The sequence below is a fragment of the Aethalodelphis obliquidens genome, unplaced genomic scaffold, assembly GCF_003676395.1.
Source record: "Aethalodelphis obliquidens isolate GAN/ISIS:26980383/991018 unplaced genomic scaffold, ASM367639v1 scaffold7, whole genome shotgun sequence".
NCBI classification, from domain to species: domain Eukaryota; kingdom Metazoa; phylum Chordata; class Mammalia; order Artiodactyla; family Delphinidae; genus Aethalodelphis; species Aethalodelphis obliquidens.
In genome coordinates, this window is record NW_020837951.1 from 3,751,710 (window position 1) to 3,767,998 (window position 16,289).

General features: G+C 53.8%; 1 protein-coding gene across 4 annotated transcripts in view; it reads left to right on the plus strand.

Annotated features, from left to right (window-relative positions):
- The window catches only part of AK8 (adenylate kinase 8), a 128,387-nt gene that overhangs the window by 15,647 nt on the left and 96,451 nt on the right, over nucleotides 1-16,289 (plus strand). For 3 of the 4 annotated variants that reach the window (XM_027104437.1, XM_027104440.1, XM_027104441.1), the window contains one exon: nucleotides 6,221-6,289. In XM_027104437.1, the coding sequence (XP_026960238.1) occupies nucleotides 6,221-6,289 (69 nt within the window). Of the gene's footprint in view, nucleotides 1-6,220; nucleotides 6,409-16,289 lie in introns of all 4 variants that reach the window. The other variant, XM_027104439.1, reaches the window with a different exon arrangement.

Genomic DNA, 16,289 nt, shown 5'->3' on the forward strand with positions numbered 1-16,289 from the left:
TTAGACTCACCTGGGCCCCCACCAGACTCTTTTAGTCTGAATCCCTGGAAGTGGGGGACCAGGCATCTGGATTTAAACACGCTCCCTAGGGAGTTCTCGTCTGGTCGTCTGGGAGCCCAGCCCAGACACCATTCCCCTTTCTCATGGCAGTTGCTACTTTTACAGCACAGTTATTGCCAAATCAAGGTTTCTTTGTCGGCGTTAGAGCAGAACTGCCTGTGGTTGTTGAGTGAATAAATAAGCCACACTCTAAAGGCTGCTCAGACCAGAAGGAGCCCAAGCTGGATTCTTCCCACCTTCAGTCCCGTTTAATTCCCAACTTCAGTCCCGTTTAAAAATTTAGAACCTGGTGTAACATGATGTACCCAAGCGCCCAGTTGTCAGTCACCATTCTTTAACGTCCAAATAATAGCGCTTGTGCCCTTGTCCTGCCTCTGTCTACACAGAGAGGTGTAGTCCCCTGCAAGTATTTCTGAGGATTTCCGGGATTGCCCCGCAGTCCTGGCTTCCAAGTCCTCTGGGTTGTCTCCTTCCCTTCCGGCCATTCCATCTCCCACCTGGCTGCTCTCTGTCTTGGAGGCTGTGTTCAGACAGAGCCAGCAGGAGCCCGCACACTCTGTCCTTCCCTGTCCGACACCCAAGGCAGTGGTGCGGAATGGTCCTTTTTGGAAGGTTTGGGGCGGGGGGAGGATGGGGACAGCCCAGGATGGAGACAGAGAAACCCAAAGACCAGTCTCTGTAGCTCCTTTAAAGTTCGTTGGCCTTTCCCACTACCGGGTTTCCCTTCCCGGCCACCTCCCTCTGTGGGCCTGTCGGTGCCCCGTGGTGGGGGTCTCTGCTCTCCCTTCAAAGCCTCATCTCCTGTCCTCTCCCTCCTCTCACCTCCTGTCCCCGTTCCAGACTCTGCCTGGGCCCTGCCTCTCAGAACCAGGAGAGTCCGTGCCATGTAAACCTGCTCTGACAGCCCCGAGTAGCAGCAGAAACTTTGAAAGGAGAGTTGTCTTTAAAGGATTCTCGGATCAGTTCTTAAGTGAGTGCAAGTCCAAGTACGGGCCTTCCCTCCCCCACCAGCAGCCCCTCTAGGGAGGCCTCTCCCCTCCTGGCAGATCAGGAGTCTCAACTCTTCCCCTTTCTGCTTTGCTCCAGATGGAAGTTCATACAGTTGATCAACAACATGCCCAGAACTCCTGAGCAAGTGTTACCCGAAGGTGACACAGTGACGTCAGGGGCCCTGAGGCTGGGGCCTGGTGATGGGACCCTGTGGGCTGCTGCCATCCTGTGGAGGAAGCCCAGGCTGGAGAAGCTCAGTGAGGTGCCCCAGGGGCCAGAGCCAGGGCTTGAGCCTCCAGGGGCTGCGTCTTTGGGGCAGGGGCAGCACCTCCGAGGTTCGCAGGCTAGCAGTTCTGCCCTGGGCTTGGGCACTGGGAGCTGGGAGGAGAAGAAAGGTCCAAACCGGGGCCAACGCAGCTGATTCTGCCCTTTACGGCAAGGAGGCCGGCTGGCGGTCGCGTTGCCACCAAGTGGGATGCCGGGGGGCCAGGGGCCTGCACCTGGGCTGGGCCTTCTAGGTGACCAGCAGGGGCTGCACTGGGCTCCATCTGTCTGTCCCTGACTGTCCCCCAAAAGCCAGGCTCTGGGGGCTGGGGCAGGAGAGCACAGCAGAGCTCAGGAAGGAGGGAGCCTGATTCTTGCAAAGACAGTTTGGCAGGACTCCGAGCAGCGGCCCCTGGGAAGCCCCCGCTGCTGACGTGACACATCAAAGCTGGCACCGAGACAGCACAGAGGCAGTGAGCGGCGGGGAGAGCACTCGCGAGGGGCCACGCTCAAAGTCGCCGGCCTGTCCCCCGCCGTGGGGGGCGCCGCGCTCCACCCGGGCCTGTCGCCTTTCAACCCGTGTTCTTTTTTTTTTTTTTTTTTGCGGTACGTGGGCCTCTCACTGCTGGGGCCCCTCCCGTTGCGGAGCACAGGCTCCGGACGCACAGGCTCAGCGGCCATGGCTCACGGGCCCAGCCGCTCCGCGGCACGTGGGATCTTCCCGGACCGGGGCACGAACCCGTGTCCCCTGCGTCGGCAGGCGGACTCCCAACCACTGCGCCACCAGGGAAGCCCTCAACCCATGTTCTTTGATTAGCTTGCACCCCCTCCGTCTCCCGCGTCCCAGAACCTGTTTGAACGCTGCTTCCCGAATGGGTGATGGCAGGGAAGGGAGAGGAATCTCAGGATGGAAACCAGCTGCGCCTGGGGTCGGCGGGGGACACCAGGGGACAGGAAAGGATAGAAGACATGTGGAGGGGAGGGGCAGGGCTGCTCCGTGTTCCCCTTGGCAGCCTCGGGGGTGGGGCGGTTCCTGGGATCGTTGGGGCATATGGGCACCAGCAGCACACTCTCCCTCTCCAGCAACTTCTTCCACGTGGGGTAGGGTCTTGGGTGCTGGAATTTGCTTAAGTCGGTGATGCTCCAGGTGTGGTCCCCCGACCAGCATCCTCAGCATCACCCGAAAACCTAGTCGAAATGCAGATTCCCAGCCTAACCCGGACCTGCCGAGTCAGAAACCCTGGGGCGAGGCCAGTGATCTGTGAGTTAACAAGCTCTTCTGGGATGCACGTTCAAATTGAGAACTACTGGCTGCAGCAGGAAATTGGCAGAGGGCAGATGTAAGGACACAGAGGTGTCTTAGGAGATACTGAAACCAGGGACCAGATGCCGGCTAGCCTCCCTCTTGTCTCTGGCCTACTCATTCATTCATTTTCTCTCCCCTGCTCACTCTTGTTCTTGACTTTTGCTGTCCACTTCTAGAAGCCATAGTGGCCCCATAACTTTCAAGGGGAGACATTACAAGTGCCCATCAGAGGCGCCCCCTCCCTTATCCTCTTGCTGTCTGCTCTTCCTCTTCCAATTCCACATCCTGGAAAAGCCATTCTGGGGCTGAGAGACCTGGTTTCTCTCTCTCCTTTTGTACTGGTTTTATTCCCTTATACTCCCCCCTGTGCCTGCAAAGTGGCTGCTGCAGCTCCAGCTGTTACATCCTCTCAGCTCCAGATCCAGTGGAAAGCAAGGTTCCTGCCCCTGATGATTGCACTCATGTCCTGGGCCTGACTCTCACTCGCTGGGACTGGGCCTTGGGCAGCCTCTGAAACAATCACAGTGGCCAGGAGTGGGATATGCTGATCAGCTTGGACCAATCAGGGCCCTCCTCTGGATCTGATGGTGGGCTTGACCCCACAGAAACTGTAAAGGCTGAAGGACAAGACAGTGTGGCCTCAAAGGAACTTTGGGGGACTGTATATTACTGGAGGTGGGGTGTATGGATGCTGGGCAGAAAATAAAAGCAAACAGTGAAGTATTGTTACTCATTTCTACTGGGGTAGTGTGTGAGGTCTGAAGAGGGCAAGTCCCAAGGTCACCCAGCTGGCTGGAGCTGCAGCAGCCATTCTGTAGGCAAGAGGTGGGAGCTTGAACCATGAATGGAGCCAGCCTTGGGCAGGGGTTGGGGGGATGAGCCCTCATGCTGAGGGTGAGTCTCTGCTCTACATAAAAACGTCTGTTCCAGGAATCCCCCACCCCCCAGCAATGGGCCTTAGCATTTGGAATTTATTTTGACTTCCCACATCTTTTATCAGAGGTGTGAGTGGGAGTTGGGAGAGATTTGGGCCCAGGCATCAGTGGCCCACTGGGCAGAGCTGCTTCCTCATCCAGATCCTTGCTGAGGAAGGAGGTGCAGGGCTTATTAAGGGGGCCTGAGGGTAACAATTTCCATAGCACCAAGCCCTTGCTGGGGGCCACGCGCGTCCCAGGCGTCACGTATATTACCTCATTTAATCCTCATGGCAACTCTTTGAAGCACTTGGTCTTCGTCTCATTTACAGACGCGGAAAGTGAGGCTCAGAGCACCGAAGGCACTGTCCAGGGTCACTCAGCAGGTGACCAAGGTCCAAATCATGAGTGTCTGAGTCCCTGGCCAATCCAGTGGTCCCCCAAGGTGCTCCCTGGGAACATTCTTTCCCCACTCGGGCCATCCTTCTCCTGAAGCCGGAGAGAGCCTTCTGGATCACAGCTCACAGGCCTTCCACCTCCTCCCCCTCTAGCCCCTGGCCCTCCCTTGTGAGCCGGTTCCCGGGACACCCTTCACTGCCACCTCCACATGCCCAGGCCCAGCCTGCTCTTGTCGGGGAACCCATTCAAACGGCTCAAAGAGAAGACAGGTCGGGGTGCCGCCTGTAGAATCAGGGAGAACTCGAGCCCCCGTGGGGATTGGCCCCCTACCTCCCAGCCCTTCTCTGCACATCTGGTTCCCCACGCCCTCTCTCGGAATCGCTCTGTGTGCGAACTGACCAAAGCCGCTTCACTGCGCGCGGGTAAACATGGAGGGGGCCGAGTGCTGTCTATTCCCCTGACTCTCGCTCCCAGGACATAACGAGAGTGAGGTGTGGACGGGTTCTGCCACGTGCATGGACGCTTATTAAAACGCCATTTCTAAGTCAGCAGCCCCAAGCGTTCCCACAGCCTGTCCCAGAGGCTCCATGATGTCCCAGCTCTCTGTCCCTTTAGGTGCTCCTTCATCACTCCAGGCAGACACGGCAGCATTCCCGAGGCAGGATCTGGTCACTCTGGACGCTGGCTCTAAAATGAGAGGTCCAGACTTTTCTCCAGCATCACTGACATGTTGCCAGGCCCACCGCTTGCCCTAAGGATACTTCAGGAAATTAGGGAAAAGTGCTCGTTCCCCCGGGCCTACGTGTTCCCCCTTCAGGGTCCCCAGCTTGGCAAAAGGAGTGTAAGGTAGATTTCCCCTGCCCCTCACTGCACAGCTGGGTGCCTCTGGGCTCCCCTGCTGGGCCGTGGCCCTGAGGGCCCTCACCCTCACGTGGCAGAGGCCCTGCCCCCTCCTGGAGGCTGGTCAGCCCGGACATAGCTTGGGATGTGTGGCCCAGGGCTGGCCCAGGAGTCTCCCTTGGCCGAGTGTTGGGGAGTTTGGGGAGAAGCACCCGCTTTTAGTGACCGGAGGTCAAGGGGACACCTGGGAGTGGGTTTTCCAGGGGCATGGGCTCTGGGGCGTTTGAGGTTTTGTTAGAAAGAGCAGACCTGGTTGTGAAAAATGGGATGTCACTTCTGATCCGAGAGAGACAGCTGAGAAGAGAGGAAGCAGAAGGAAGGCCACTCTAGGTGTCACTCCGCGTCCCCCGCGACCGCTGCTTGTTTGTCCTTCCCAAACCTGGCCGGCCCGGGTTCAGGTCCTGCCTCTGCTCCTGCCTGGCTGTGTAGCCCAGGGAGGTGACCTAACCTCTCTGGCGCCCAGCTTCCCCATCCGTATAAAGGGGATGAAAATAGTACAGACTGCACAGAGCTGTAAACGTTGACTACTGTAGCCTGGCACCCAGCACACGCTCAGCAGAAACCACCAGCATTTTCAGTACTTACTGAGCGAATTAGGGAACGTGAAATTTCGTTAAGTCATCAGTCAGCAGGGGCTTCCTCCATCCCTGACGCTGTTTTGGTACAGGGGCAGAGGTGTGCTGGTCAATGTTTCACAACCAGCTCTCTGAGGGAAAAAGCCCTCCTTTGTAGCATTTGCCTATTTCCGTGGTACAAATGCCACAGAATACCAGGGCCTGCTTCAGGCTACCACCGTGAGGTCACGGAACGTGGGTTTGGGAAGAGATGTGCATCACCGGCTCCCTCTCGTACACCGTTGTCTGGGGGACAAAGCGAGTAAGACTCAGTCCCTTTCCTTCAGAAACTGTGAAACTTTCCGGGGAGACAGACATGTGAGCAGGCCCCTGGAAGGGCGTCTGGTTAGTGCAGTAACAGAGTTTGCCATCGAGGATTATGGCAGCCGCTGACCCAGCCCGGGAAGGGTCAGGGAGGGCTGCCTGGAGGCAGTGGCACTTGGGGCTGAGGCTCAGCGGGAACCTGGAGTCGCCCAGGTGGCGGTGGGGCAGAGCATTGGGGCGGGGGCTCAGGAGAAGCCAGAGCATGGAGGTGGGCGCGCATGCATGTTGGGGGGGGTCATCAAAGAGGAGCCCAGGCTGGACGAGGGCAGGGCTGCAGGCTGGGCCTGGGCTTCATAGAGGCCACAGGGCCCTGGTCCGGGACCTGGAGAAGCTTCGCGTCCACAGGGCAGGGTCCTTGGTTCTTAGCGAGGCCGCTGGCCTGCCAGCTTGTGTCCCTTTGAGCCCCACACGGAAGGTCAGACTCTCATCCTGTGTCATCTTTCCTGTAGACGTTGCCCAACATGCTGCTCGTCAGACTGCTTCAGGAACGCCTGAGGGAAGAGGACTGCGTCAGGCGGGTGAGAAGCCCTGCGTGGAGCCAGCGGGGGCTCCGGGGAGAGGGGGCCTCCTTTACCAGATGAAGGAGACTGAGGGCCGTGTGTTTATGTCCCAGAGCAGAGATGACCTGCAGAGAAGGGTAAGAACCTAAACTCGGTGAAGGTCAGGCTGTACACGTGGATTTCACCTTGGATGGAGGAAAAATAACAAGGTGGCATCTGGGGAGCCCATCGGGATTCCTGTAGGAAAGAGCTGGCCCACCCCACGGGGTCACAGGAGAGCCTTTAATGGAAGGACAGCTGCAGAAGTGGGGAGGGAGATGCCCCGGACCTGGAGGGGCAGAGGGAGTATTGGGGGGCCCCCGAACTCTCCTTCCATCCTCTGACCTCTCGCCAGCGCTCTCTTCCGCCAGACCCCGTGAAGCCAGAGGGCAGGGGTCCGGGTGAGGCCGTCCGTGGAGGTCAGCCTCCTGGGGCGTGGACGGGGGTTGTGATATTGTGATTTATAAGAAGAAATGTGTATTTGGTCTTCGTCCAATTTATCAGTTGTTTGGGAATTTTTTAGTATTCCATGTTAATTTTTCCCTTGTGTGTTTTACTGTTATCTCTTTGTAGGTGTTTTTGTTTTTCTTTTTTTTAGTGGATGACCTAACAATTACAATATACAAACTTAGATTTCCACAGTCTACTTAGAGTCGGTATTTTACCATTTCAGGCAGAATGTGCAATATTGGTCTCTTTCCTGTCTTCTCTTCGTGTTGTAGTTGTCTTATGTTTTCATCTATATGCATCAAAAATCTCATCGGGCAAATGTTATAATTTCCGGTCTCAAGCATCAAACATATTTTAAAAACTCGAGAGGAGAATGGTTTGTTATATTTATTCAGGTATTTACTATTTCTCTTGTTCCCCCTTCATTCCTGGTGTTCCAAGTGTCCCCTTCCATCTGAAAAACTTTTGAGCCCTTCTTCTAGGGTAGGTATGCCGGCAATTAATTCTCTGGCTTTTCCTTCATCTGGGAATGTCTTTATTTTGCCTTCATTCCTGCAGGATAGTTTCTCCGGGATTCAGAATTCTAGGCTGACAGTCAGCACTTTGCAAAATGTTTCACTTTCAACACTGTGGTTTCTGGTGAAAACCCATAGTCATTCAAACTCATAAATAACGTGTCCTTTCTCTCTTGCCCCTTTCAAGCTTGTTTTCTTTGTTTGTATTTTCAGAAGTCTATGATGCGTCTGGGCGTGAATTTTGGGGGTTTATTCTCTGCGGGGCTCCTTGAATTTATATGTTTATGTTTTTCTCCAAACTTGGGAAGCTTTCAGCCGTTGTTTCTTCAACTAAATCCCGCACCGTTCTCTTTCTTCTCCCCTCCGAGACTCCACTGGCATGAAGGCCAGGCCATCGGAGTTCTCTCACGGGTCGCTGAAGCTGTTGTTCTGTTCTGTTCTGTTCTGTTCTGTCCCTTTTCCTCTCTGTTGATAAGATTGATAATTTCTATTGAACTAGCTTCCGGCTTCTTAAATCTTTTCTCTCTCATCTCCAGGCTACCCTTGAGCCCGCCCAGTGAGTTTGTAATTTTGATTATTGTATTTTTCAGTTCTACAGATTCCATGTGGTTCTCCTCTCTGTCTTCCGTTTCTTTGCCGAGGATTTCTATGTGCCTTTGTCTACAGGGAGCTTTGTCGTTGTCGTTGTTTCAGTAATAGCTGCTCCACTGTCTTGTCCGACAGTTCCAGCCCTTGAGTCACGTGGGTAGTGGTGTCTAATGTCCCATCCCATGTGAGCTGAAATTTCCTGGTTCTCCCTGGGCTAAGTAATTTTGTACCTGAACATGCAAAATATTGCCCTGAGACTCTGGGTCTTGCTTGAATCCTACGGCGAATGTTGATATTTTCGTCTTAGCAGACAATTGATTCAGTTGGGCTCGGGTCGCAAGTTCTCACCACCTTCTCTGGGCTGTGGTTTCCACCTCAGTTCTGTTCGCAAGCCTTTGCAGTGCTGTGTGGTTCTCTACAGCTCTGTGCTGTGTGGGTGCCACCCGGGGGGCCTGGGCAGCGGCTGTGCTGGAGGTCATTTCTCAGGAAGGCTGGAAGGCTGTTCGGGGTCAGCCCCATGCGTGCACACCTCGGGGGTGAGCCGGGAGTCCATAAACGACGTCATTTGGTTGCTTTCCCGCGCTCCCCTCTTTGCCGTCTTCTTGGTGACCTCCAGTTCCCTGGTGTCCCTCTATTTGATCTTTTGGCCAGAAAGCTGGGCCTTTATCTACCTGGCTCTGTCACAGGCTTCCTGTGACAATGCTTGTGACCAGGGCCAAGTGGCGGGAGGACAGTGAGAGGAAAAATGCACGGGACTTTGCTGCATTTTCTAGGGACTGGGGAGGAAGGGTCCCCTGCGCTGTAAGAGTTTCAGGCCCCCGCAGGCCCCCTTTGTCAGGCAGGATGGCCTCAAGGCAGGAGTGCAGAAAAACAGAAAAGAAAAAAAAACACAGGGAGATTTCCCCTGCTCTCTCTGCGTGTTGGGAGTCCCATTTCTTTTTTAATTTAATTAATTTATTTATTTTTGGCTGCGTTGGGTCTTCGTTTCTGTGCAAGGGCTTTCTCTAGTTGCGGCGAGTGGGGGCCACTCTTCATCGCAGTGCGCGGGCCTCTCACTGTTGCGGCCTCTCTTGTTGGGAGCACAGGCTCCAGACGTGCAGGCTCAGTAGTTGTGGCTCACGGGCCTAGTTGCTCCGCGGCATGTGGGATCCTCCCAGACCAGAGCTCGAACCCGTGTCCCCTGCATCAGCAGGCGGATTCTCAACCACTGCGCCACCAGGGAAGCCCGGGAGTCCCCTTTCTTACTTCTCGAGCGAGAAATAGGGGCTCCTGGCCCCGTCTCTGTCCCTCCCTATTGCCCATCTCAGGTCTCAGGCTGCCTGGAGAGACCAGCTCGGGGACGCCGGCTTGCAGGGATCTTGAACTTTGATCTTCTTCCCCAGTTCACCTACTACTGTATTTATACTCTCTGAGTCCTCAGACGGCTGCCCTTTGCATTCTGTCCGTGCATCGTAGCTGCTTTCAGTGGGGGTGACAGGTTACAGTGGGCTTACTCTGTCTTGCCCAGAACCAGAACTCGTGTGCGCAGACGCACAGACACATACGTACACTCTCTTGCTTAAAAGTTGCTTGAGGGGCCCACATCTGGAAGGATGCCTGGGCACCTTCCCAGGGCACTGGTGGGGGAGGAGCCGTTCTCACAGGCGTGCTCTGCATGGTCCTCGGCCGCGTGGGTCTAAATCACGAGAGAGCCTCAGGTAAGCTGCAGGCTGAGTTTCAAAGTCTGGTCTGAACAGCCTCATTTCCTCTGACTTCAAACTGTTCCCAGCGAGCTGATTGTCTCTTGCTGCCCAGGCCTAGGCAAGCGCCCAGAGCTCAGAGGCCAGTCTCATCAGGGGTAGACACATTCTTTTCTGTCCAGGCTAGATAGTAAATATTTTAGGCTTTGCAGACCGTACAGTCTTTGTTGCAATTTCTCAGTTCTGATGTAATGTGAAAGCAGCCATACATGATATATAAATGAAAGGGCATGGTTTGTTCCAGTAAAACTTTATTTATAAAAACTGGCAGCAGGCTGTGGTTTGCTAACCCTTGTCCTAAATGATACTTTCACACGATGATAAAAACACTTCTACCCTTTCTCTTCAGTTCTAAATAAAAAACAGACCTCCACCTTCCAGCAATGCTAGGAGAAAGGCCACTTAACCACAGACTTTGGTTGTAACCAAGTTCCCTCCCAGTGACCCGGCTCCCAAGCCCCCCGGCTCGATTCCACCCACTCCAGTCAAGTGCCCGCTGTAGACACGGCATTGTCCATCCTGCTGGGACCCTGCCCCCTGCCCCCACTCACCCTTCTCAGTTCCCCATGAGCAGGGTGGTACCCTGGGCCTCAGGCTCACCACATGCAGTTGGAGACAGAGCCTCACGTGCTCAAAGCAAAGCCGACTGGGAAGGCTCGTGATGGGGCCACAAACACAGTGTGAAGGGAAACCAGGCCCCGGGGAGTCGAGTTGTCACCGAAGCCTCTCGAGATGGGGGCGGGGCAGTCTGCAGAGAGGCTGTCTTGGGCAGAGGGGCCGGCAGGCAGACAAGGCAGGACTGGGAATATAGCTCCCCCAACCCCTACCACCACCTTAGTTCAACCAACCTCAGACCAACTCTTCCTAAAACTGACCCACCCATCGGTCACCCTCTTATCTGGGAAATGGTGAAAGAATCGTTTGTCAGGAGTGAAGGGGAGGGCAGAGCTCCCTAAGTGACCGGAAACGGGACGGGACTTGCTCGTACAAAACGCTCTTTGCCTTAATCCGTAATTGGTTATGAGTTGCCGAGCCTAATTCAACTCTGGCCTTGCGGATCCCCAGGCAGGAAGTGTTCGGGTCTGCCTTTCGTCTCTTTGCTCTTCAGAGCTGAGCTGTTTCTCCTCTTCACCAGCACTGCTTGTCACATGGTGGGTGTCACTCCTTTGGTATGAGTGCACCCAAGTCACCCAGACTGGAACCCCTCAGCGGGATGGGGGCTGTATTTTTTTTTAATTAATTAATTAATTAATTTTTGGCTGCACTGGGTCTTCGTTGCTGCACGCAGGCCTTCTTTAGTTGGGTTGAGCGGCGGCTACTCTTCGTTGCGGTGCGCGGGCTTCTCATTGCGGTGGCTTCTCTTGTGTGGAGCACGGGCTCCAGGCACGTGGGCTTCAGTAGTTGTGGCACGTGGGCTCAGTAGTTGTGGCTCGCGGGCTCTAGAGCACAGGCTCTGTTGTTGCGGCTCACGGGCTTAGTTGCTCCGCGGCATGTGGGATCTTCCTGGACCGGGGCACGAACCCATGTCCCCTGCATCGCAGGCAGACTCTCAACCACTGCGCCACCAGGGAAGCCCTGATTGTCTATTTAAAAATTTTTTTAACCTCTGTAAGTCACTGAGTCATGGTTTCTGGGGAAAATAGGATGACTTTCTCTGTGATTTCAACTGGACATCCCAGATTTGCCCTCAGTAATCTAGAATAGTCTCTCAAACACAAATTTAACTTCCATAAGGCTTTCTTGAGCTTCTCTGAAAGCCCAGGCTGCACAGCTCACCTGCAGCACGGGCACAGCGTGAGCCCAGGCATCCCAGGTCCTTGCCGACAGCTACCACCATCCTCAAAGTGGTCATAACGTTTATGAGCATTACTAATTAATTATATCAAAGTGATGTCACTGTTAGTTACATCGTACTCTGTGACTGTACTGTGCATTACACTTAACACTGTCGGTGGAATTAATACTATTTGTATTAATAGTTATCATATTCATTATCATTATCATTCCTATTCTGATGATGGTGGCAGATGTTGTCTGGACTCCAAACAGAGGCTTGGGAGCCCCGGTCTGGCACTTGGTCCCCTACACCCCACTGAGAGTACCCCACGCAGAGAGGCTGTCATTATTATACTGTCGGTGGTGACCACTGATGGGCGGTTTAGGGCTGAGTGCCACATCAGCGATCTCATTTCCTTTGTACGACAGCGCAATGGAGCCTCGCGGCTGTCATCACCCCTGTTTTAGGGATGTAGCATCTTAAGACTCGCAGAGTCTTGCACAAAGCCCCACAGTCAGTCCCAGAACCAGGATACAAACATGGAGTCATGCTTTGGGCCCCTCTGTACTTGTCTGACCATCACACGCTGTGTGTCGACAGCGAGTACTTCACTTCCCGGGACCTCTGTTTCTCTATCTGTAAAACACTGGACTCGGGCTCGAGCACTGGAGCTCCTTCTGGCCTGACATTCTGATTCTGATCGTGTCCAAGCCATTGTTACCTGCAGAGTAAAGAAATATCTTCTTTAATTTGTTTGAAAATTTCTCTGAGCTTCCAGGGACATCCAGTACCTTTTTCATCTCTTCCCGGTGGAGACAGGATTTCAAGAGTAAGAGATGAGGTCCTAATTATGTGCTCTGGTTGTTCAGAAACAAAACGACCCCTCATCCAAAATAAACAGGCTTTCTTGCTTTTAGGGAGAAAAATGGCACATATGCATATTCATTTATATGGTGATTATTATTATTTAACTTCGCAGGGACTAGAACTGGTAATTTAGAGCACAAAACGGAGGCAGGGAATAGTGTTCAGGGAAAAAGAATGCAATCATAACCCATCAGGATTCTGTAGTTAATGTTGCCTTTTTTCCTTTTCTTTCTTTCTTTTTTTTTTTTTTTCGTCTCATGCAATCTCTTTGAAGAATGTCTTTGAAGTGACCATCAAATACATTAGAGAAAGAGAAATTAGCACTTTGTATTGGAATTATCGAAAGCAGGTGGGCACTACCTTCAGGGACCAATTGGCTTTTCTTTAGGGGCAGCTGAGTTCTTGGAGTCCGTGAGTGGCCAGTTCTTGAGACCACATCTGTAGGGCAAAGGGAAGCTAAGAAGTAAGGCAGGGAGTTCAGGAAATGTGAGGGGAAAGGCTCAGTACCAAAGAGAATCTAAATCTCACCTTCACCATAGTCACCGTTTGCTCTCCATTTTTTTTGGATTACCAAGAATCCCTTTCCCTTCTTTGACACCTAATCCATCTCCCTGCAGCTACCGTGGTCTCTTTCTTCCTAATCCTGCCTTCATATCGCTGCCAGAGAGATTGCTTTAAAAAATGGACAAATTTATTTCTTGACTGCAGAACATTCATGGTTCAAAATTCAAAGGGTACCCAGGTCCCCCTCAAACTCTTGTCCCCCAGCCACTTGGTTCCCTTCCCTGGAACCAAGCTGACCTGGAGTCAGCTGCTGTTAACACTCCCTTGAAAGAACATCCTTCTGAAGAGTATTTGTTACACAGAGAAGCATCTGTCTTTTTTTTTTTTTTGCGGTACGCGGGCCTCTCACTGTTGTGGCCTCTCGCGTTGAGGAGCACAGGCTCCGGACGCGCAGGCTCAGCGACCATGGCTCACGGGCCCAGCCGCTCCGCAGCATGTGGGATCTTCCTGGACCGGGGCACGAACCCATGTCCCCTGCATCGGCAGGTGGACTCTCAACCACTGCGCCACCAGGGAAGCCCTCATCAACTTTTTTTTTAAACGTTGTCTTGAGAACTATTCCTACCTGAAACCTTTTATGAAAGGGGAAACTGAGGTCCGAATGGAGGAAGGGACTTAGCCTAGGTCAGGGGACCAGTGGGCCAGGACAGGTGTGGACCTGCCACCACACCTGGCTGCCAGGCCCGGCTTCAGCCCGGGAACCCGGGACCCTGTGCCATCCCTTTGACAAAGGTATTTCTGCATCACCAGGACCAGGCCGATTAGAATGTCACAGACAGGGACCATCAGGCTAAGAGAGACAGAAGAGATGTTTCCATGTATGGCCAGCCACCTCGCCCAGCTGTGGGGAGGAAGCAGCTGTGCCCAACGATGATGGCTTGTCAGGCGCTGGGAGTTTCATCACCCGTGAAAAGTCAGAGGCCTCCACGGATGGCTCGTGTCTGCCTCTGCTGGCCTGTGCCATCCCTCGCACATCTGGGCTGGTGGGCGGCAGCAGGGCCTGGTCGGGGAGCTGGGCGGGCCTCGGTGCGGCTCGGTGTGGGCGCCTGGGGATTGCAGGCAGGCCTCGAGGGCTCTGGGGTGCGCAGCGCGTCATACAAGCACCGTGCCTGGCCCTGAGGCCCACTGGGCAGGGTTACCCCGCTTTCCCATGCGAAGTGAGCCGAGTGAGAGCAAACCAGGATCCCTAACGGGTGGGGGAAGCCTGCTGCCCCCATGGGCCTCCCTGTGTGTTAGGCAGGGGTCCTGTGCCCTCTGGGGTTGGCTCCTGACCCGCCAGCGAGCCCACAGCATGCTTCTGGAATCATTGCTCCAGTGAGCTCTGGAACATCCCGTACCTGCCTGGATGAGAGTTGGCAGTCTAGTCTTTTTTTTTTTTTTTTTTTTTAATTTAATTTATCTGTTTGGCTGTGCCGGTCTTAGTTGCAGCGTGTGGGATCTTTAGTTGAAGCATGTGGGCTCTTAGTTGCGGCATGTGGGATCTTAGTTCCCTGATCAGGGATCACACCCAGGCCCTCTGCATTGGGAGCGTGGAGTCTTAACCACTGCGCCCCCAGGGAAGTCCCAGCAGGCTTTTAATTGTAGTGCCTGGAGGGAAAAACAATGAAATTTCAAAACTACCTGGAGCCTTCCCGGCCCTGGCCTCTGTCCATTGGCCTTGGCTTTTCTTTCCTTCTGTGAGCGTCCACTTGGGCTGGAGTTCACTGCTCCGGAGGTTAGGGCTGGTTCTCGCCAGGTGTGAGGCCAGAAGCCCCTGCAGGCTGAGCGGGGCCGTCGGCAGCGACCTTTAGTGTGACCTGGGCAGGGGTCGGCATTTTCGGCGCTCACGTGGTAGTCGGCACCCCCCTCGGTCGCGCTCTGTGTTGCAGCACCTCTCCTTTCTGTTTCCCAAACCAGGGTGCTTGGAGTCCCACCCGCCCGAGCGGATAACACACCCTGATAACACAGATTCACCGGCTGCGTCTGCATCCCCGGGGCGGCCCGGCAGAGGCCTGCGGAGGGACGCTGCCCCGCCCGCGCTCAGGGTGCTGAGTTCTCACCACCCCCTCATCCCCAGCCGCTGGTCAGGAAGTCTTCCCAATGCCTCCACAAAAAGCAGAGGCGTGAACAACGGAACGTTTCCCCGGGGACCTGTGGTTACTTAGATGGGATGCAAGCAGGCCCGTCCTTCAGCGAGCTCAGAAAATATCAACCCAGCCCGTGACTCGCCAGGCCTGAGACTGTGGTGAAGGTCAGAACAAAAATCGTGGGATACCGTTTACGTGTGGAATCTAATGAAAAGTGATACAGAGGAACTTGTTTACACAACAGAGCCCGACTCACAGACTTCGAAATCAAACATGGCTGCCGCAGGGGAAACGTGGGGCGGGGGAGGGATAAGTTAGGAGATTGGGATCAACAGATACACACTACTATATATAAAATACATAACTAATAAGGATCTAGTGTACAGCACAGGGAACTCCACTCAATGTTCTGTAATAACCTATATGGGAAAAGAATCTGAAAAAGAATGGGTGTATGTATATGTATAACTGATTCACCTTGCTTACACCTGAAACTAACACAACATTGTAAGTCAACTCTACTCCAATAAGAATTTAAAAAACAAAACACCGAAGAGGCCAGCACTAAGCCCAGCACAGGTGCTGGGCAGCAATGCGGGTCCGTTGAGGTAAAGGTACCAATAGTCGTTAACCAGCCTTGACTAGCACATGGTGCAAGTCACTGCCACGCTCGGAAGCACTTTCTGGTGAGATCCGCACAGCTGTCCTGCAAGGTTTTCAACAACCAAGACTTACAGGCACCTACTGTGTGGCAGGGACCATTCTAGGTGTGTGAGGGACAAAACAGAACGAAGGAAACAGAGTGCCCGCCTTCACGGGCCCGTGGCTAGTGGTGCAGGTAGGCGTGTAGCACTGTGATTCTCCCACTTTACAGAAAAGGAGGCTGCAGTGCCGGACCCCCGCTGCTGACCCAAAAGAAGGATCCGTGTGTTGCCTGAAAAAAGAACTGCTCTTCCAGAAATCCAGCAAGTTCCGGTGTCTGGCACCACGCCATCTCCCTCCTTGAGCTGCAGAACGACATCACCAAAGACAAAACTTTGACCACGCCCCCAGCTTGCTAAGTCAGGGAGAAGAAGGTCTCCGAGGCACCCTGGAAGGGGGTCGCTTCCCCGCCGCCCCCCGTGATCAGTGCATGTGTTTCCTTTACAGAAAATGCAAAGTGAGACTTTGCGTTCACAGGTCAACTTCTTTTTGATCTCATTTCATATCGTGGAGATGCTCCGTTATTTATGATAAAGGAGATGTTGCTGGAGCACACTTCTGACTGTAGAACCGAGAGTCTAACATTTCCTTGGCAGATTTCTAGACTTTGTTTACTTTTTCCTGTCTGGTCACAGATTGACGCGTCCCTGCCCGTAAGGGGAGTGAGTGTTTTATAGTGGAAACGCTAACGGAACGCAGAAGCCCGATTCT